General features: G+C 38.7%; 1 protein-coding gene across 2 annotated transcripts in view; it reads right to left on the bottom strand.

Annotated features, from left to right (window-relative positions):
- The window catches only part of anapc1 (anaphase promoting complex subunit 1), a 70833-nt gene that overhangs the window by 33674 nt on the left and 13580 nt on the right, over positions 1–23579 (bottom strand). For both annotated transcript variants that reach the window (XM_061911262.1, XM_061911263.1), the window contains exons 6-20: positions 23456–23538; positions 23295–23368; positions 19416–19561; positions 19106–19263; positions 13929–14054; positions 12418–12642; positions 11457–11561; positions 11241–11331; positions 10825–10890; positions 10606–10740; positions 10137–10280; positions 7414–7474; positions 3401–3456; positions 3142–3273; positions 2966–3040 (exon numbers count right to left, since the gene is read on the bottom strand). In XM_061911262.1, coding sequence (XP_061767246.1) covers positions 2966–3040; positions 3142–3273; positions 3401–3456; positions 7414–7474; positions 10137–10280; positions 10606–10740; positions 10825–10890; positions 11241–11331; positions 11457–11561; positions 12418–12642; positions 13929–14054; positions 19106–19263; positions 19416–19561; positions 23295–23368; positions 23456–23538 — 1677 coding nt within the window. The remainder of the gene's footprint in view (positions 1–2965; positions 3041–3141; positions 3274–3400; positions 3457–7413; positions 7475–10136; positions 10281–10605; positions 10741–10824; positions 10891–11240; positions 11332–11456; positions 11562–12417; positions 12643–13928; positions 14055–19105; positions 19264–19415; positions 19562–23294; positions 23369–23455; positions 23539–23579) is intronic.

The raw sequence follows: 23579 nt of genomic DNA, 5'->3' as shown, positions 1-23579 counted from the left end.
GGTTGGGTTTTGTGTGACTCATGTGTCACTCAAACACACAAACGCAGAGAACAGACAGCAGAGCACATTCTGAGCCCCTAGCTGATTGACATTTGACAATAATGTTCCATTTTAATGCGAAAACGAACATACACAGTTGCATCCTTCCACAATGTTAATATATGCTAAAGTGCGCAAACAAATGTGTCTGTAGGCTGTAGTAATTATTTTTTCAAAATGTTAATTTTGTAATAGGGGTGCCAGAAAAAAAATCGAATCACATCCGAACAGCCATTCTTATCTATTACGACACTCAATCTATTGTAAATTTTCAAATAAATTTTTTTTTACCATCTCCAGGCTTATTGCCGTAACTTGCAACCCGTTTGAAATGGATTTATCATCATTCATTTATCAAATAATATTTTGTGACAAACAGTTTGAGTCGAGAATAAATTCTGAATCGAATCGATTCAAATCAAGTTAAGTTGTTGAAATATTAACACCCCCTTGTAGTACAAACCCCGTTTCCATATGAGTTAGGATATTGTGTTAGATGTAAATATAAACGGAATACAATGATTTGCAAATCTTTTTCAACCCATATTCAATTGAATGCACTACAAAGACAAGATATTTGATGTTCAAACTCATAAACTTTATTTTTTTTGCAAATAATAATTAACTTAGAATTTCATGGCTGCAACACGTGCCAAAGTAGTTGGGAAAGGACTTGTTCACCACTGTGTTACATCACTTTTTCTTTTAACAACACTCAATAACCGTTTGGGAACTGAGGAAACTAATTGTTGAAGCTTTGAAAGTGGAATTCTTTCCCATTCTTGTTTGAGGTAGAGCTTCAGTCGTTCAACAGTCCGGGGTCTCCGCTGTCGTATTTTACGCTTCATAATGCGCCACACATTTTCCATGGGATACAGGTCTGGACTATAGGCGGGCCAGGAAAGTACCTCCACTCTTTTTTTACGAAGCCACGCTGTTGTAACACTTGTCTTGCTGAAATAAGCAGGGGCGTCCATAATAACGTTGCTTGGATGACAACATATATTGTTCCAGAACCTGTATAGACCTTTCAGCATTAATGGTGCCTTCACAGATGTGTAAGTTACCCATGCCTTGGGCACTAATACACCCCCACACCATTACAGATGCTGGCTTTTGAACTTTGCGCCTATAAAAATCTGAACGGTTATTTTCCTCTTTGTTCTGGAGGACACCACGTCCTCTGTTTCCAAATATAATTTGAAATGTGGACTCGTCAGACCACAGAACACCTTTCCACTTTGCATCAGTCCATCTTAAGTGAGCTCGGGCCCAGCCAAGCCGGCGGCGTTTCAGGATGTTGTTGATAAATGGGTTTGGCTTTGCATAGTAGAGTTTTAACTTCCACTTACAGATGTAGCGACCAACTGTAGTTACTGACAGTGGTTTTATGAAGTGTTCCTGAGCCCATGTGGTGACATTTTTTACACACTGATGTCGGTTTTTGATGCAGTACCCCCTGAGGGATCAAAAGTCCGTAATATCTTCGCTTACGTGCAGTGATTTCTCCAGATTCTCTGAACTTTTTGATGATTTTACAGACCGTAGATGGTAAAATCCCTAAATTCCTTGCAATAGCTTGTTGAGAAATGTTGTTCTAAAACTATTCGACAATTTGCTTACAAAGTGGTGACCCTCACCCTATCCTTGTTTGTGAATTACTTAGCATTTCATGTAAACTGCTTTTATACCCAATCATGGCACCCACCTGTTCTCAATTTGCCTGCACACCAGTGGGATGTTCCATATAAGTGTTTGATGAACATTCCTCAACTTTATCGGTATTTATTACCACCTTTCCCAACTTCTTAGTCACGTGTTGCTTGCATCAAATTCTAAAGTTAATGATTATTTGTAAAAAAAAAATGTTTATCAGTTTGAACATAAATTATGTTGTCTTTGTCGCATATTCAACTGAATATGGGTTGAAAAGGATTTGCAAATCATTGTATTCCGTTTATATTTACATCTAACACAATTTCCCAGCTCATATGGAAACAGGGTTTGTAAGTAGAAAGGACTGACTCTACAATATTAACGAGGCATTGCCGTGATGCCAGAAGAGTCAAATGAGACAAAGCCTTTTTCATGATGGCATTTTTTACACAAATATTGAAGATAAATATTAATATATGTTCACTGAGCTGTGTTATAAAATCTATTTTTTGTATATAACCACTTATTAACAAAAAAAAATTCAAGTAGAAATTCAATAATTTTTCACATTTCCTGATCAAATACAGGGCACAGACCTTATATAAGCTTTCTCTCTCCTCTTTGCTTAGTGCATAAGTGATCTCACCGTTTAAGTGCATTGCACGAAGTACACTATGTAGAATATGATGCACTGTCGTTTTTAGTTGTAAGCCTGCCGCCAAAGTAATGTTCACAGGAGCGTGGAATCAGAATAATTTCTATAGTCATTGTTTGAGAACGGGTTCACAAACTAGGAATTTTTCTTGGTGACTGCATACAATGACATTTTACTGTACAGTATGTGCAATGTATTTTTGATGGCATCGTTATTTTTGTTAAGCAGCCAATAAACTGGAGGTCAGGCATACAATGAGGCGCGCAATTCCCTTCCTCACCATAAAGAGGCGGGGGAGTGGGCAGACAGGTTGCTGCCTTTCTACAAGGAGGCACAGCTATGGTGCCCAGGAAGCGCAAAAAAGAAACTTTTAGAACTAAAAGTAAGTAAGGAGTACTTTCACTAAGTAACAGAGATACCTGGAGAAGAATCAGCCGAAAGAAAAAAATGTTCTTCTTTTTCTAAAAAACTGTATTTACATTGTTTAGAGCACAATAAGAATGCCAGTGCCCAATCAGCTATGAATCCCAATGAACATCACAGATATAGAGAAAATTTCCCTTCATGTTTTGTAATAAAACAGAGTACAAAGCAGTTTAATGGTCAGCCACACACCTCATCAGAGCCCGCATCACAGGGACGAGCTTTTTTGGCTGCAATCACCGGCGAGAGCGGCACTTCAAATTGCAGCTGGAGAAGGGGAGGGAGTAAAGTGAGTGGGAGTTACTGATTTAAACTTCAACATTATCTCCTTTCTGTTTAAAATAGATAAAACGTGGCGGACGACTTACGTTTCGCGTCCAGGTGAGGCGCTCTGTGTTGTAACCCATCAGCGTGAGGAAGCAAGTGACAAACAGGTTCCACTCTGCATGGGCGCTGATTCCACCGGGAGCGTTGCAGATGGTGTACCATTTGACCAAAACCTACAGTATGACAAATACTGCTTTTAGACATGAAGGTATCTGAATAATGTCATGGTTTTAAAATGTTGTTTTCAATGCAACAACCAGCAACGATCTGGTTTTGAGTGATCAAAAAATGTCCAGAAACCTTCATGGCCGCTTCTTTGGGCAGAATGAAACGGATCGCCTGAAGACATTTCCTCACTAAGAAATTGAAGAAAGAGAAAAGGGGGAAGAACAAGTCCCTTAATATACACTCATAATGCAAACATTGGTTTGTCCATTCACATATGCATATAATGTAGACATACGTTTTCCCATTCACATACAAGCATTAGGCTATAGCTAGTAGGGATGTAACAATATCTAAATCTCACAGTACGATATTCCATCCATCCATTTTCTACCGCTTATTCCCTTTGGGGTCGCGGGGGGCGCTGGTGCCTATTTTAGCTACAATTGGGCGGAAGGCGGGGTACATCATGGACAAGTTACTACCTTATCGCAGGGCCAACACAGATAGACAGACAACATTCACACTCACATTCACACGCTAGGGCCATTGTCACAGTATTAAGGCCACGGTACAATATTATTGTTTAATTATTGTATTGTCAAAAAAATAATGAAGGCTTTGTAAAAATGCCCTAGTGTGTAAAATGAAGTGGCAGAAAGGTTAAGGATTAACACATGTTCTAATCATATCTATACAAATAACCTGGTTCATGTAACTTAGGTTGAGCTTCTTTAAAGTGACAATGTAAACATCCAGTTTAACAAGGGTAAAACAATAATTTTTAATTTAGTGTCTTTCAACTTTTAACTTCCTGAGAAGCATTGTCCTCTGCAGTTGACAATTTTGTGTTCATTAGGAAAATGCTGATTCTCTGGTGTTACACTGACAATTTAACTTTTAGTATGTAAATACCTCACAAATTGATGTTTGACCTCACTGGCTTCTTGGTTGCACATAAAAGGATATTTTCTAGGTATTGGTTCATCATGTGACCTATTGCTTGTATTCCTTGTTGTAGGCGTCGCGGTGTGCAGTGTATTTTTTTGTACGTCGGTGCTCCCACTTCAGGATTTATGCTAAAGGAAAAACAACTGCTTGTCTACTTATTAATCAGACCGACAAGAGACTCCAACATAATGTTTCCTCCTCTATCGTTTTATAGAGAAAACCCAAACGTGTCCATAATTCTGATTTGAACATTACAGGAGGGTCTCTGCTCTGCGCAAGAGATCATGGGAGATGTAGTTTGCTTCTCAGGCCAGCCCATTTCATAGCGCCAGAGAAAAAGGACCCAGATGGCAGTACTCGTTTGATACAATCACATACCATAGCATTATTTCTAGCATTTTGAAACCGCAATGTTTACAAAACAATTACATCCCAAATAGCTACAGATCGACATAGGTTTTTCCAAGTAAGGGAAAGAAAGGGAGTGAGTGTAAAGGAAGAGCTGAGAAGACTAATTTCTTTAAAAAAATAAATAATTGAAAACATGACAAGTAGTCGAAGCAGTGTGAGCACTGACAGTACTGCACCATACTTAAGTAGAATGAGTCAATAACGCTAGCCAAGGATGTTAAAATAAAATCTAAACGGCAGACATTTATCCACAATATTATAGAGAAGCAGCTCGAAGGAGATACCGTAGAAATCCACACTGCAAGGTAAATTCTATACATTATTATTACATTACCTCATAAAACTACTGTAGTTGTTAAGTAGAATATATTGTATTGTTTTTTATACAATATTTGTTGTCCAAGTTTGTTTTACCTTTTAAACGGCATGTTACATGTTAAAATTGGGGTGCTGGGCGGGATGAATGGATTTAAATTTTATAAGGTTTCGCAAGAAAAGTTTTTCGAAGAACATAACCAAATAAACTCATATCCCGAGGTACCACTGTATAACGGAAACAGGAAAAAGCTTTCATTATTTATTCTGAATGATATTAACGTGGAAATGATTTATTGAAAGTAGAAAAAATGCATTAGGCCTTTTAAAACTCCACTATCAAACAGACAAAATAATCATTCATTCACTTCTACAAGAAATGTATCACTTCATATTTTGTAGATTTTTCTCACGTAAGCAACAAATGTGATTTCCAACAGCAGAGAACAAAAGGAAAGTAAACAACCAAGAACCACCACAACGGTAATTAATTCAAGCAATCACTTTGACCATCACCAGAATATCTCAATTGGATATATGGAGTTTAAAAGGTCAGCTGCTGGGCAGATAAATGCCATTTCATTAGGGTAAGGCTGAAGCCTCGTCTGCAAGACTAATTGCTAAATAATGGCCAAAAAGTCAGATGCAAATCAAAGTTCTACAGCAACAAGAAAAATATATAACAAAATGTAGATTTAATGCAAAATGTTTGCAAGTGATAGGTTGATTGGCAACACTAAAATTGGCCCTAGTGTGTGAATGTGAGTGTGAATGTTGTCTGTTTATCTGTGTTGGCCCTGTGATTAGGTGGCGACTTGTCCAGGGTGTACCCTGCCTTCCACCCGATTGTAGCTGAGATAGGCGCAGGCGCTCCCCGCGACCCCAAAAAAAGGGAATAAGCGGTAGAAAATGGATGGATGGATGGGTTTGCAAGTGAGACAAGGGGGGGGGAAGCTGGTTTCAAGCAGAGATGAATCAGTAGCGATAGATTATGAGGTTCATGTACGAGAGATCCTATAATAGCAGCCGTTAGTCTATGTACATTACATTTGCAGGGCCGGAAAAGGCACATTGCTTGCGTGCTGCATTACACCACATTTTTCTTTAAGAGCGGAACAGGAACTCACAGGTTGCAGGTTATCATCTTATTTTTGCAATAATTGGTTTCCACTATGCAGTTATGTCTGGACATACTGTATATAAAAGCAAAAGGAAAATTGGTGTGATGATTCTGATGAATTACTAAAAGTTTTTTCCCAGGTGATATCTCATAGGAATTACGGATTATCTGTTTTAATGTTTATCGGTGCACGTGTCGGCCTTGTAATTGCATCCTCAATGCATTAAGTCCATATGTCACAGACTAATAATGTAGGAGAGGTCTCAAACCTAATTTTCAGGATGTTCTGACTCACCCAAGTAGTGTGTGTGTGTGTGTGTGTGTGTGTGTATGTGTGTGTGTGTGTACCTGTATGTATCTGAGCAATTGACAATAAAAAAGTAGCCGTTGAATTAGCTGGTTAGGAATATAGCAACATGCATAGAGTATATTAGTCACAGCTCTTGGGGAAATGATGTCTTCCTCCATATGACGTCTGTTGTGTGTCTGGTTTAAACACGTGTCAGTGGCTTACGTTTTTATTTCCTTTTATTTCATTCAAAATTATGTTATTGGACTCTACACTGACTTGTAATTACGAATACACTGTGGTGGTGTGCAAGCGCTGACGTGACCGCTTAGAACTTTGCCGCACACTGAAATAATCAGGAGTTTATTATTAAAACATGATGGACCTGATCTGTTAAGGTTTAAATACACCGCGCTAGCGTGTTCAAACTATCAAATAGCGTGTACAATTAATGGTGATGTTACGTGTGATCTATGAAGACTGCGTGTGTGCGATTGAAAAGTGGTGTAGACCGCTTTATTTAAATTAGGTTTTTCCATGTACTGTTGGCGTTATGGGCCCTCCACTAGAGATCGATCAATTAATGGTGCCGATATTTGGCATTTGCCCTGCATGAGAAAAGTTGTCTTTTTCCACTTTATGTATACTTTTAAACTCAAAAAGTATACATTGTAACAATGCTTCTTAACACACCTCAAAAGCACATGGTCTGCCAGAGAAGAAGATGAGATCAGTATTACCAACTTAGCCACTTTATCATTCTATTCAGCAGGTATTCCAACCCTTTTTTCATTATTTTATAAAAAAAAAAAAAAAAAAGCAAACAGCGACAAATTTCATGTCTTTTTGGAAACTTTTGAAAACCTACATGAAAGTGCCTCTCTTTTGCAGCCGGTGCCTTTTGTCTTTCACAGGGTCCAGTGTGCAGAACCATCTTCACATCTTCTAACACATCTATTTCCTTGCTTGCTAAATGACTAGTTGTGTTATTAGCAGTATCTGCGGTCCAAAACCTATGGAGTTCCTGCAGCCAAAAGACAGCAGAAAATATGCAAAACCTACCTAGTTCTGATGTAGCAATGTCAGGGATGGAGATTCTCAGCATGGTTCCATTGCTTAGCTCCTACAGTGAGAGACAGAAAGATAAATGAATAGGAAAAAAATAATTTCAATGACTTTAAAATCACTAATCCCTAAAATGAGTACATGGGGAAAAAATCTAATAAAAACACAATAAAACATTTGAGACACTTTTACAGTGCTGTGATTAATTCTAAAAAGAGCATTCAAAATGATGTTGACCTCAACATAACAACCTAAATGTATTGGACAACATTCTTTTCAGTGTGGTGGACTGCTCAATTCACACCCCGCCTTATTTGTTTTCTTCCGACAGAATTAATGATGAGGAAATAAAGGAGCGGCCCGTCATGAAGAGAGCAGGGTGCAGGACTGACGAACAATGAGCCTCCAGATTGCTGCACCAAGGAGACGTCCGGCAGATCAATGAACAGAGGCAGCAGCTTGCAGACATATTTGGAGTAACCTGTCAGAAGACGGCAAAACAGGGCCCTCTGTGTTTGTGTGGCTCCTATTCAGGAATATTAAAAAACATGAACTGCACAAATACACGGAAAAAGGACTCAAGATTCTTATTAGATGACAAAAAGAGCAAAAGTTGCTAACTATCAACCCAATTTGTTTAACTCTCAGGAGAGGAGAGACATAGAAAAAGCAGGCAAAGCCTGATGATGCTCCATTTTCAACTTGAGCCAAAAGTGTAAGCTTTAAACTGCCTACACGTCTTTAAATGGAGAAAATCTGTCATGTAAAATTACAACAAAAAAAACTATGACAATGATGGAAGGCATGACATCATCTTTCTATTACTGGAAAAAAGCTAATTGTCAGTCAATCAAGCCTTAAAAGCCGTTTGGTTGCAGAGGAAGCTGGTTAAAAGGTAAGAAAGCAGTGTAGTCAAGTGGAAAAATGAGGCAAAGAGGCACACTGCGGCTTTCAAAGGCAACACAACCCTGACTATTTACTGTCCATTATGTTATAATAAATTTTCCGTATTTTTCGGACTGTAAGGCGCACCAGATTTTTCAGGCACACTGCCGATCCGCGAGTTTAATCAGGAGTATTTTCATCCAAAAATTGCACCGGATTATAAGGTGCATTATAGAGGTCATATTATGATTTTTTTTATATATATATATATATATATGTATATTTAAAATACTTCCTTATGGTCTACATAACATGTAATGTTGCATCGATTATGTTTTATAAAACCATCTACAAGCCGCTTTCTGATTGTTAATTCAGGATGCACCGTTTTGTGGGTGGTCTTATTTATGTGCCTGTACTTCTACAGCATCTTCTTCCCGCCACTTTTGTTGTACCAATAGTTTTTAGCGCTTCCATAGCGAGTCTACTGACAGATATGTTAGCACTGTACGATACTTTACATTAGAAATGGCAACAGCGGAAAGTGAATGCCCCACAACGAGAAAATGGAGAAAAAAAAGGAGCTTGTAAATTATAACTAGGCCTAGTCTAAAACTATAATTTTCCGTACTCATATTTTATATGTGTTGGTGCTTTTAAGCCTGATGTGTTAATAAACTGTTAAAATGTAGTACCTAAAATTAGCCTGCACTCTAAAGGGATAAAGGCCTACTGAAATGAGATTTTCTTCTTTAAACGGGGATAGCAGGTCCATTCTGTGTCATACTTGATCATTTCGCGATATTGCCATATTTTTGCTGAAAGGATTTAGTAGAGAACATCCACAATAAAGTTCGCAACTTTTTAATAAAAAAGCCTTGCCTTTACCGGAAGTAGCAGACGATGTGCGCGTGACATCACTGGTTGTAGGGCTCCTCACATCCTCACATTGTTTATAATCATAGCCTCCAGCAGCAAGAGGTATTCGGACCCAGAAAAGCGACAATTTCTACATTTATTTGAGCGAGGATAAAGGAATCGGGGATGAGGAAAGTTAAAGTGAAGCACAAAAAAAAAAAAAAAAAAGGCTCCAGGCGGCGGCAGTGGGACCATTTCAGATGTAATTGGACACATTTACTAGGATCATTCTGGAATATCCCTTGTCAGCCTATTGTTTAATAGTGTTTTAGTGAGATTCTAAAGTCATACCTGAAAGTCGGATGGCTGCGGTGAACGCCAGTGTCTCTGAGAGAAGCCGAGGAGTCAAGATCACACCTGCCTTTTTGAGCTGCAGGAGGAGGTCGCATAATCCACTGAAGTCTCCGGTAAGAACCGACTTTATATCACAATTTTCCCATCCAAAAACTTGCTGGTTGACGTAGAGAAACATGTTCGCTTGACCGCTCTGTTTTAAAGCTTCACAACAAACAAAGAAACACCGACTGTGTTTCGGTGCTAAAGGCAGCTGCAATCCACCGCTTTCCACCAACAGCATTATTCTTTATAGTCTCCATTATTAATTGAACAAATTGCAAAAGATTCAGCAACACAGATGTCCAAATTACTGTGTGATGAAATGCGATGAAAAGAGACGACTTTTAGCCGCGTGTGGTGCAGGGCTAATATGTCCGCTACAACCCGAGACGTCACAAACACGCATCATTCCGCGACGTTTTCAACAAGAAACTCTGCGGGAAATTTAAAATTGTAATTTAGTAAACTAAACCGGCCGTATTGGCATGTGTTGCAATGTTAATATTTCATCATTGATATATAAACTATCAGACTGCGTGGTCGGTAGTAGTGGGTTTCAGTAGGCCTTTAAGCAAACATACCAGAGTTACGCGGTTGCAGACGGGGTCCCGCAAGGCATGGATGTATGGCGTGGCCTGTTGGAAGGTGTAATCGTCCAAAAAAGACCCTTCCTGGTGTTTCATGTATGCACTGCGAAGTTCTGACACTGGCGATGGCATCGCAGCCTGTGGAATATTGTTAGAATGAATGAATTAATGTAAAAAAATTACCCCCAATTACACACATAATCAATTAGGATGGTTGTGAGCAGCATGAAGGAATAATCATAAAACGGGAAGTGAATTCAGTTTTTACTATGACCAATTATCGAGACATTGCCTTTCAGACTGTGGAAAACTGACTTCAGAACATGTACAGGCAGCAAAATGAGATGTGTAAAAATATACAAACAAACTCACAGAAAAAAACTACAAGACACGGTTGCTTTTCCTATTATGCTGTACAAAATTATACATAATTGCGCTGAGAGCAATCATATTTATAGCCCACCTCATCCAGTCTTTGCAGGCGCCTGCTGCCTGCCTCAGTTGGCGTGCTAACGTGCTCAAGCATGTAAAGGCTGGCCCGGTGGTTGGTCAGACTGAAGGTGGACGACAGGAGGCCGGGCACAAACACTGTGCTCACCTTGCGGGACAAACAAAACAATCATAAATAAATGGCACGTGTGTAAAGCCATCCTGTAAAGGCGCCTGTATGAGTTCTCCTTACCCGGGTAATGCCAGTGTAGAGGACCAAGCTGCCACAGGCCTCCAACACCAGCATGGCATCTATATTCTAGACGGACAAACAGTTTTATTTGCACAAAGAAAAAAAACATTCAACATATTTTGAACAACACAAAACAAATTTCCCTAATTAGAATTTGATGCTGCCTTCATTCAGTGGTGTCCAAAGTGCAGTTTGGATGTCATGTATTTGGAAGTTTGTAAATAGGTTTTTAATACTGTAGTGAGAAAAATATTCAATTTATATTTGATAATTCCTTATTTAATGTGGTAATGTCCTGAACCAATAAACAGTGATAAAGAAAGGACGACTGTAAATCAAAGTGGCTCCCCAGCATCCTTACATCCTTCTGTAAAAGTCTGAAAATTAACCCCCCCCGCCTGATTAAGGACATTTACCTGCAGAGGCTCTGCATCTTTGGCAGCAATGCACGTGACAGAGGCAAAGATAAATTGAGATTTATCATTGCTCTCCACAAACTTCACGCACCTAGGCAAACAATCACAGAGAGGTCAGTCTAACAATGGTGATGAGAAGAGGAGCACTGAGATGATGGAAGTGGAGGACTTTCGCAGACATACAGTAGATGTAATATTCCTGCGTTTGATTCTGACCTGAGCTGTTGGTGCGATTCCACCAGGAAACAGAGGTAGCGGTTCTCGCAGACATCAGAGGTTAGGAATACCTTGGATGCTTGGCTACTCATCTCTCTGTCCAGGCTGAAAAAAAATACACATACAAAAAATATAGTACAAATATTTTCATTTTTGACACAAATTACATTTCTAGCAAATATTTTATAACACAGGGAACCTCTGAGAATAACAGCTTACAGAGTTGTACTCCAGGAGACAAGTGCTCAAGATGACAAGTTATTTGGAGACTTTAAAAAAAAAAAAAAAAGCGTCTTTTCTTGTCTTTCTTGCTATTTCCGGGTATAAGTTGAATGTCAAAGTTGACCATGATCTCAATTTATGGCAACAACCTTCTACTATAAAACTGAGAGGCATTAGTTATGATCTAGCACAAACTTTTACCAACTCAGAGTCGATGCAGCAGCTCATGGGCAGGCTCAGTAGGTCAAAAGCTGCAGATAAGCGAGTTACCTCTCTGTGATCAACGTGCCGCCAAAAGTAGTTAATCCGCGTTAGCGCTTATAATAACAATATTGCTAATACTTGGTTAATATTCATGTCACAACATGTAAATGGACTATTGTTGGCGGTTTTGGGATTTTTTTTAGGGATTTTTAGAGGGATTTTTGGGCGCACCCATTAGCTTCATTATAGCCACCGTGACCTCCTACTTTCCGAATATTATAAATTAGAATGAATGAAAAAAACAGACATATGTGTTCTTGTCTTTCATAGGGATCGTGAACAATTTGCAAAATTCCCCCAAAAAAGTACATTTACTCTGTTCCCCTTTAATATAGCCCCTTTTACGGCAGTTACTGAATTACTGTTTATTCGGGTTTTATCGTTGTATTGTTTATTTTTCAGTGATATGGATCCCCATGGGTCTGTAATAAAATGACTACTACTACTGGCTTGTAACCAAGCATCCGTTTCGAACCTGTTAAACGTGGCAGGAGCCGAAGTCGTCTCACTCCACAGCTGCTCCATGCATAGGTCTGGTATGATAGGCTCCAGCTCCGGCAACAGCAGGGTCTCGTTGGTGGTGCTGTTGGGAGAGTGCAGCACGCCGTGGTGGCCACGGGGCGACGAGCTGTGGAGGGTCGTGTTGAAACGAGCCATGCCCGATAAGGACGGGGCTGCCATGCCTGGAGAGTGGGCGCGACTGCAGACAAAAATACATAATCAAATACAATTAATTAAACTGCAAAAAACAATATTCAAAGATTGTTTTTGCTTTTTTTTAAAACATACATACACACACATATTTATACAATCACATTTACACATACGAATAAATACAAACACATTTATGCACATATTTAAACACACAAAATTTATACATGCACATATTTAAACACACATATATATACACATTTATAAATATATACACACATATATGTACATATTTAAACACATGTATACATATACATATTTATATATATATATATATATATATATATATACACATGTATATATATATATGCACACGTATATATATATATATATATATATATATATATACACTTATATATATATACACACGTATATATATATATACACGTATATATATATACACGAATATATATATATATATATATATATATATATATATATATATATACATATATATATATATTTTTATATATATATATATATATATAGATACATATATATTAGGGGTGTGGGAAAAAATCGATTCGAATACGAATCGAATCGCTTATGTTGTGCGATTCAGAATCGATTTTAATTTTTAAAAAATCTATTTTTTTTTATTTAAAAAAAAAAAATATATATATATAAATTTTATTTCATTTTTTTTTAATCAATCCAACAGACCACTAAACAGCAATTCCATAACAATGCAATCCAATTCCAAAACCAAACCTGACCCAGCAACACTCAGAACTGCAATAAACAGAGCAATTGAGAGGAGAAAACACGACACAGAACAAACCAAAAGTAATGAAACAAAAATTTATATTATCAACAACAGTATCACTATTAGTTATAATTTCAGCATAGCAGTGATTAAAAATCCCTCATTGACATTATCATTAGACGTCACGAGTGACACTTCCCCTGTCATCATTTTCAAAATGGAGGAGGCTGATTTCAATACCGGTAATTTGAAATCGCATAAAGGGAAGAAGATTAAGAGCTATTCAGTAGGATTTAAGGTCACACTCAATTTTTTACTGCATACCTTTGGTAAGCGCAGGAGTGAGAAGAGGTTTTAAATTAATTAGCGCCCCGGCGGCAATTCAAGGAATTACGGTATATATATATATATATATATATATATATGTATATATATATATATATGTATATATATATATATATATATATACATACATATACATATACATATACATATATATATATATATATATATATATATATATATATATACAGTATATACATACAATATATACAGTATTTTGAGCTTACCTGAGGGCAGCCATGTTGGATATGCTCGGGGAATGTATACGGGAATGTATTCCTGGCGAGGACATGAGGATTCTGCTCTGGTGGTTATGCAAACTGCTGTAGTGAAGAGGTGAGCTGACAGCACCGCTAGAAATAGGCAAGGACAAAAAAAAAAAATTTAAAATGTAAATTATGCTATCACATCATGTATATGGTACACACTGTATACTTCATACAGTGGGGCAAAAAAGTATTTAGTCAGCCACCGATTGTGCAAGTACTCCCACTTAAAATGATGACAGAGGTCTGTAATTTTCATCATACTTCAACAGGAATTCACATTATAGAAATTTTAAAGAATTTATTAGTAAATTATGGTGGAAAATAAGTATTTGGTCACTTCAAACAAGGAAGATCTCTGGCTCTCACAGACCTGTAACTTCTTCTTTAAGAAGGGACGGCGTGGCGCAGTGGGAGAGTGGCCGTGCGCAACCCGAGGGTCACTGGTTCAAATCCCACCTAGAACCAACCTCGTCACGTCCGTTGTGTCCTGAGCAAGACACTTCACCCTTGCTCCTGATGGGTGCTGGTTGGCGCCTTGCATGGCAGCTCCCTCCATCAGTGTGTGAATGTGTGTGTGAATGGGTAAATGTGGAAGTAGTGTCAAAGCGCTTTGAGTACCTTGAAGGTAGAAAAGCGCTATACAAGTACAACCCATTTATCATTTATTTATTTAAGAAGCTCTTCTGTCCTCCACTCGTTACCTGTATTAATGGAACCTGTTAGAACTTATCTGTATAAAAGACACCTGTCCACAACCTCAAACAGTCAGACTCCAAACTCCACTACGGCCAAGACCAAAGAGCTGTCGAAGGACACCAGGAAAAGAATTGTAGACCTGCACCAGACTGGGAAGAGTGAATCTACAATAGGCAAGCAGCTTCGTGTGAAAAAATCAACTGTGGGAGCAATTATCAGAAAATGGAAGATATACAAGACCACTGATAATCTCCCTCGATCTGGGGCTCCACACAAGATCTCATCCCGTGGGTCAAAATGATCATGACAACGGTGAGCAAAAATCCCAGAACCACACAGGGGGACCTGGTGAATGACCTCCAGAGAGCTTGGACCAAAGCAACAAAGGTTACCATCAGTTACACACTACACCGACAGGGAATCAAATCCTGCAGTGCCAGATGTGTCCCCCTGCTTAAGCCAGTGCATGTCGAGGCCCGTCTATAGTTTGCTAGAGACCACATGGATGATGCAGCAGAGGATTGGGAGAATGTCATGTGGTCAGATGAAACCAAAATAGAACTTTTTGATATAAACTCAACTCGTCGTGTTTGGAGGAAGAAGAATACTGAGTTGCGTTTCAAGAATACCATACCTACAGTGAAGCATGGGGGTGGAAACATCATGCTTTGGGGCTGTTTTTCTGCTAAGGGGACAGGACGACTGATCCGTGTTAAGGAAAGAATGAATGGGGCCATGTATCGTGAGATTTTGAGCAAAAACCTCCTTCCATCAGTGAGAGCTTTGAAGATGAAACATGGCTGGGTCTTCCAGCATGACAATGATCCCAAACACACCGCCAGGGCAACGAAGGACTGGCTCTGTAAGAAGCATTTGAAAGTCCTGGAGTGGCCTAGCCAGACTCCAGACCTCAACCCCATAGAAAATCTGTGGAGGGAGTCGAAAGTCTGTGTTGCTCTGCGACAGCCCGAAAACATCACTGCTCTCGAGAAGATCTGCATAGAGGAATGGGTCAAAATACCAGCTACTGTGTGTGAAAACCCGGTAAAGACCTATAGTAATCATTTGACCTCTGTTATTGCCAACAAAGGTTATATTACAAAGCATTGAGTTGAATTTTTGTTATTGACCAAATACTTACTTTCCACCATAATTTACAAATAAATTATTTAAATTCCTAAAATGTGAATTCCTGGATTTTTTTTTCACATTCTGTCTCTCACAGTTGAAGTGTACCTATAATGAAAATTACAGACCTCTGTCATCATTTTAAGTAGAAGAAGTTGCACAATCGGTGGCCTACTAAATACTTTTTTGCCCCATTGTAGATCTACCATGAATTGATTAACGTGGACCCTGACTTAAACAAGTTGAAAAACGTATTCGGGTGTTACCCTTTAGTGGTCAATTGTACGGAATATGTACTGTACTGTGCAATATACTAATAAAAGTTTCTATCAATCAATCACTCAATCTCATATGCTTACAACTTTGTAGGAACAGTTTGAGGAAGGCCTTTTAGGTGACGGGATACATCGTAACGCACGCCTCTTAACTCATACGCATCTGGTGTGCAAGAGGATAAGAGGATGGAGCAAAATAGATCATCTGTGTAGTGAGTAATCAGACCCCACTTGATTAAGAATAGGTATTGGTTTACATTTCAACCAATGCTACTACCAAAATGAAGTGCTTGAATCGGTACTCAAGATATGGAAATGCGCATTTTGTAAAAAAGTAAATTTATCATAAATATTACCACAATAAAGAATACAAAAAACGTGCAAAAAGCTACTTTTTTGTATACTAATATTTGTACTCATAATTATGGGGCTTAATGAATGCAACCTCACCCGCGGTAACCGTCATTGGCTCATAATAAAGAAGTGCCGTGTTGTTTGTGTGGCTACTGCCCAGCAATGCTGCGATGCTCGCGGTGCTATGAGGGCTGTTGTTGATGTGTTAAAGGGGTCATATTATGATTTTTTTCTCTACATTTAAAACACTTCCTTGTGGTCTACATAACATGGAATGGTGTTTCTTTGGTCAAATGTTGCATAGATTATGTTTTGCAGATCATCTTCAAGCCGCTTTCTGTCTTAAGAATATGCCGTTTTGTGGGCCCTCTTATTTATGTGCCGAAATCCTCCTTCAGGCTACACCTTCTTCGACTGCATCTCCGCATAGTCAACCATGTTGTAGTTTTTTTAGTGCTTCCATATGGAGTCTGCTGACAGATATACTGTAAGTTAGAACTATACGCTACTTTGTATTAGAAATAGCCACAGCGTAGGATGCATGTGCATGTACGAGCCAGTCTGCCCCACAACAAGAGGATGGAGAAAAAAAAAGAACAAAGTGACAACAATTTTGGACTGCAATGGCGGACTCGCGCAAAGATCTTTGGGTGAACCTTTATCATATACTGTATGGCGACATCTGTTGATGTCACATGTTTGAAAACATCACAAGTCAGAGTAAATCTAAAACGGCTTGTTTGGAACAAGTTTGGAAGAGGGAAAGATTGTTTTATAAATACCTCTGTCATGCCTCCTTGGTTAATTTAACATTGTCAGGACATATGGGGATCCCAAATACACACAAAAAAAGTCACCAAAAACAAAATTATGTTTTAAAAGAGCGTTGGACTTCTATTTGGACATTATATTACTACTAATTATTACAGATGTTACTTGGACAACATCAGCGCCAAGCACTTTTTGCAGGTGTCTAGTCTGCAGTCCTTTAGCATCGATAGCTACTTATTTTTTCAGTCCGGTTACTACAGTTTATATTGTCACCAGTGCTATTATGCAACCAGATTTCAGTGTCCATCCATACTCTTGATACTCCGAAGACCGACTCGCGACAAACCTAGTGAAGAGACTTTTGAAGACTTTCACATGAAAGCGCGCATTGCTCTGGCAGGCTTGTTTGTGACATGTAAAAAGGAAACAAATACAAAAGTTCATTTCTATATAGGGGTGTAACGGTACATGTATTTGTATTGAACCGTTTCGGTACGGGGGTTTCGGTTCGGTACGAGGGTGTATCGAACGAGTTTGTAAACTAAAGTCTTAACAAGGTGCTCTGCAGCTGTCTCTGTCTGAGCAGTGAGCACCCAGCATTGTCCCGCCCACACAACCATCTGATTGGTTACATACAAAGCCAATCAGCAGTGCGTATTCAGAGCGATGTAACAGCCAATCAGCAAGGCGTATTCAGAGTGATGTAACAGCCAATCAGCAGGGCGTATTCAGAGCGATGTAACAGCCAATCAGCAGTGCGTATTCAGAAAGCATGGAGTCAGTGCTCCGGCGTCGAGATGAATAGGGAATGTGTTTACCAGGTGAGCAGCTGACATCGTACACTCCCCGAATTATAAAAAACACTTCCCAGTCACAACTATTACAAACATCACTATGAGCCCGTTGACCTTCTAGAAACTTAAACTGCAGCTCAGCTCTCTCATAGTTCTGGGTTGAGGTGAAGGCTAATTAGCTTTGCGTTACGTTAGCTCATTTTGCTGTGTGCGTGTGTGTGTGTGTGTGTGTGCGCGTGTGTGTGTGTATAATAAAAGTCAACTACAGGCTTCCCAAATGCTGTAATAAATTAAGCATGATGAGTTGACTTGAAACTGTTTAATGTTGCACTTTTTATATGTAGAAGAAAGGTTTTGTCATTTTATTTAATTAACAACTTGAGGCAGTTTAATGTGGATTAACCTGGGTAGAATTATTATAGTGTTCCCAATGTTAAAAGGATAAAGCCATTTTTTACAAATTTGGTGAATAAATAACCAAAACATTTATATTTTGTTGTTTTCTTACTGTACCGAAAATAAACCGAACCGTAACCTCTAAACCGAGGTACGTACCGAACCGAAATTTTTGTGTACCGTTACACCCCTAGTTTTATACCTATTTGTTTGCCCGTTTCTTGACTCACATTTTGCCTCCCACACCATTATTCCTCTCTTCTGTAGTGTCCATTACTATTACATGCAAAAGCACCATGGCCAGGATGTTATTCTGTAACTCCGACCTGCCGACAAACTGCCACAAATAGATTGCTGTGTGAAACACTGTTTGGTGGGGAAAAACTAGAACGCAGATGGTCAGGCCCAAGTTGAGGGACCCAGACAACAAGTTCTACTCCCAACACCTTGGAGAACAATATTAACTGGCTGTGAACACAATGGCAACATGTCGCAATATTCTAAGTCCAAAAAGTTAATTCAAACAGCTCATCCCTCAACAACAATTTGAGATTCAGCCTCTTGCTTGTGGTATTGATCCCCAACCTTCCGACGTCAGAGAGAGCCACAGTGAGTCATAGGCGATGGCTCTGTGACAGCAATGACTGTGCTTGTCTACACACCGACATCTACGTGTGCAACTAATTTAAATTTTACACGCCTTGAAAGCTAACCCTGTTACCTTTGGGCAGCACCAGGATTAAACCTGGCTGGCTTGCTGCCACCCGGGGAGTCCAGACGGGAGAAGTTACGCAGGTGGGACATCAGGAAGTCTGTGGCCAGGAAGCCCAAAGGTCCACTGAAAGGCTCCGCGGGACACCGAAGCAAGGTTGAGCGCTCCTAGTGGAGGTAAGAGGTTAATCTTCAGGTATATCTTTGTCATCCAGCGAAACCAGCGACAGATAGCAACATCCAGAAACATGGTGGCGTGACATGAGATATTTCCAAAGTAAAGTTGACTATGCTCCATAAAAACAATGCATTGTTTTCACCTCATGTGTGACTTTCCGCAGGCTCCACACGGAGTGCGTTCCCTGCACGGTGTCATAGGAGACGACTATTGAAGGCTGGCAGCAGGCAAATACTATTTTCATTGTAGTGTCAGACATGTACTCCACACAAGAGCCTTCCATCGAGCCTGGAAGGTGCACATGTTTGCAGAGGATCAAACCAAAATACAGCACAGACTCAGAACTGTACCTAAATCGTCAAGAAAAAAAAGGCCGGATGGCAGAAACGCATTAATTAAAAGGTCCATTAAGAATGCCTTTTTTTTCACAGTTTTCTAAAATGTATGTCCCTCATCATCAAGAGCACCTTTTTTGATGATGTTTTCACTTGTTTTAGGCCCAAACAGTGTTCCATTACCTATTTTTGATCAAATACGAGACATATTCTTATTACAGGGACTCCCTAGCCTACAAGTCTTCATCTTTTTTTGTCTTTTCTGTGTGTTAAGACACTTTCGCTATTGTATCATAATAGGTGTACAGTACCCTAGTTTTCGTACGCCCCGCTTTTTTTATGATAAGTTTGTTAAGCAAACGGGTTTCTCACTCAGTTTTTGTACTTTTTTTTATAGAATACGACTGCAAAATAAGCCACCATGGGGCAAAAGAAAATTGTGAGTGGCATCACTTTGATAAAAAAGGTGAGAAACACCATTGAAGTTAAGGAAGACGTACACAGGTGGTGTCCGTGTGGCTATTTCTCTTTGCTCATCACCGTCTTTAGTAGCCACATGTACATGAACAACAATATTTAATCTGATCATCTTTCGGATTAGAATGTTACTGTGTATATGGACGCTCAAAAAATTCTCAAAAATTATCTGTTTATGACATGCATTTTCATTCATCACACTTTAAATTGGATTACTTTACTTTAACATGCGCATAACCTAACACACGGAAAGGTGTGTTTATTATTTATGCTATGACGTCATCTTTTGGACGAGTTCGCTCACTGCCGGTGCTGAAGAGACACTTCTATTGTTAAACATGGATTTGCACATTTGTGCTTGTCCAACATTACCAAGGTATTTATATTTTTTTTCCTTCTATTCACTACTTTTGTTTTACCTCTTTTTGAAATGGAACTGTTCTGTGCTTTTTATGTTGTGATTACGTACGGGTTTCGGTGTATCTTCATGTTCGGACATTCGGTGTTTGAGGCTAGCAGTTAGCGCTTGGTTTAGCTGTAAATAGTAAATAAAACAGCTCGATAAGATGACAACTGGATCCCTTTTTTTATTGTTAAATCGACACATGACACTCCATACCATACTTTTGTTTTTGCTAGTCTCGTTTTAAAGCAACAAACTCAATATATGACGCTACTTCTGTACATGTTGAATGAGGGGAGACAGCAGCAAGAAAATTGCTCCATTGAGACTATTAAATTTAGTCCCCGCTCCACTACCAAAGTATAGCTGACATCAAAGACATGCACAGAAATGATCATTCTAACCCGAATTTCGGAAGATGTGTTTTCATGCGCTACAATCTGAACAACTTTCCACATAAAACACCCGTCTTGATCCAAATAAAATTTTGATTCGAACATGTGTGATCCAGGGGCGTCACTAGACCTAATACTGTACTGGGGCACACCTGGGGCACAAATAATTCATGTGAGCGTGCAAAGCGCGCAAGCAAAAACATTTTTAGCACTTATTTATCATAAAAAATACATAAATAGTGCTTTAAACTATGAAATCATATCAGATTATGTTGTATGGATCTTTGATTAACCACCTGAAATTAACTAATGCATTTGACCTACTTTTGCACTTTTTTACTCCAGACTTCTAAACTGCTACTGGTAAAAGCAAAACGGAAGAGCAATTAATCTTTTTGAAATATATATTGCAGTAATCATCTGCAAATTTAACATCTACAAAAGTAAAACAAAAAATAAAGCACCCCTACATCTCTGGGTTCTTTTATATTATTTAATTTCCATTTATGGCAAGGTGGCTAATCCTATTTCAAATACACAAAACTATAAAATATACACAAAACAATAAAGCCACAGTAGTAGAATAAATGAACAACTGTTGTGTGTCTGTTCAGGGAATCATTTTCTGAGAAGTAAACTGTAACGTCTCCTTTTCATTTTTGCAAAGTGGTCAATCACTCTGGACAGACATGGAAATATTACAGTAACTGTTATACGGTTGACCAGTGGTTCCCAACTGCTGGGTCGTGACATAAAAGTGGATTGTGTGTCATTTTTCAGTGAGTCGCAGTCAAATGTGTGCATGAAAAAAAAAAAGTTTAGGGAGAAAATATCTAATTGAGGCAACAAAACCAGATTATTTTAGCCTTTTTTCTAGTGACTATTAGTGAATATTTTAGCAAAAGGCAAACCGACTAACAAGTTGGAGGAGGACTCATGACAGACATGGAAATATATTAAAAAAAAATCTCAATGGGGCAACAAAACCCAATATTTTCAGCCATCTTTCTGAAAACAAATACAAAAATGTTACTATTTTTTCTGGAAACAAAACCAGATGCTTTAGCTGTAGCCATTTTTCTGGTGACAAAACAAGATTATTTTAGTCAAAGTCACACCGTTTAACAAGACAAGTCTACTGTGCTATTTTCCTGTGAAATAAACTTGAATGATTTAAAAATTTGGCTCACAACTTGATGTGGAAAAATGTTTTTCTTCCTGAAGATAAACCATTTGAGAAGCACTCAACTCACACATGCTTACTCCAAATCATCATTGATGCAGAACCAGCAGACAATAACCAACATTATGTTTCATGTTCATTGGAAATTCCGACAGCTCGTACAGCAAATGAATATGTTTGTCTTGATACAAGGAATGAGGTCTGCTAACTTAGCATCAACTTAAGACAATGATGTTGCCTAGCTAGCTTGGACTTCACTTACATCTCTCATTCCTCGGTGCTTCTACTCTGCTGCGGGCGAATAACTTTCTTAAATCCATCTAGGAGTTACAGTTTGAGTCAAATCAAAATCAAAATAATGTAATTAACAAATTGTTGTTGGCTAACGTTACCTACCTCAGCAGTGATTCGCATCGCCTCCCTCTCTCTCTCTCTCACTCAACCGAAGTCTCAATCCAAACGTGAATAAATTGCCATATTAAGTAGCCATGTGCTCATTGTTAAGTAGAGTGAATACAGTAGCAATCAATTACCATACTAAGTAGTATGTGCGCTGTTGTCTATGTTATGTAGACTTAAAACTCTGAAGCTTTTTTTTTTTATTGGTGAAATTTATACTGGGGCACCGCAGATCAACAGTGGGGCACGTGCCGCAGTGAAATATGTCTGGTGACGCCCCTGGTGTGATCAGGTCGGAATACTCCGAATGGCGTGTTTACATGAAACATTTTTATTCCGTTAAGGCTTTTAATCAGATTAAATCTGTCCATGTGCACAAAGCAAAATAATAGTAAAATTAATGTTAAATGTTTATTTATAAATCGTATTCCTCGCTTATACATATTTCACAATGTTGTTTGCATGTAAAACTGGAATTATTCTCCATAAAATGTGTTTTGTGTTTACAATTCTGGTTGTCTGAATCAAATTAATTGGATTTACAATATTTATTCAGGTAAAAAAGTATCCAGTTTTTGTCAAATTTGATTTTGTTAGATATTCTGAAACAGATTACAAAAACCGAGGTATCAGTGTACATTAATTAATAAAAATATTTTTGTAGGACATAAGTTTTGTAGTAACATGACAATAAACCTTACCAAAAATTGACTTGTGCAGTTATCAATAGGGGTGACTCCATTATTTGTTATGGGGAAAGGGTGCTTGCATTTCGTTTGACCACTGAGGGTTCACAATGTTGAAAAAGAGCGTAGAAGGTACATTTAACCTGTTGGTTTGCAAACTACTGGTGCCACCTCATCTATCGGATGCAGCATGCTGAATACTGTGGGGAGAGACTCGCTGTGGAGATGGAAAAAAAACACCAGTCAAAATATGTGCAACTTTTTTTAAATTGCGAGTCAAGTCTGTTATGTGTTATGCGTGTACCCAGGCGCACTGAGTTGTCCGTCGGCTGCTGTAATTTTACGCTCCAAAATGAGTCCAAACTTGGTTGGCCAGACTTTTGACACCTGTTGGAGACAGAAGAGGTTCACCGGAATACATTGTTGCT

Source organism: Nerophis ophidion, linkage group LG09 (assembly GCF_033978795.1).
Source record: "Nerophis ophidion isolate RoL-2023_Sa linkage group LG09, RoL_Noph_v1.0, whole genome shotgun sequence".
Classification (NCBI taxonomy): domain Eukaryota; kingdom Metazoa; phylum Chordata; class Actinopteri; order Syngnathiformes; family Syngnathidae; genus Nerophis; species Nerophis ophidion.
This window is presented reverse-complemented; position numbering and strand designations above follow the sequence as displayed.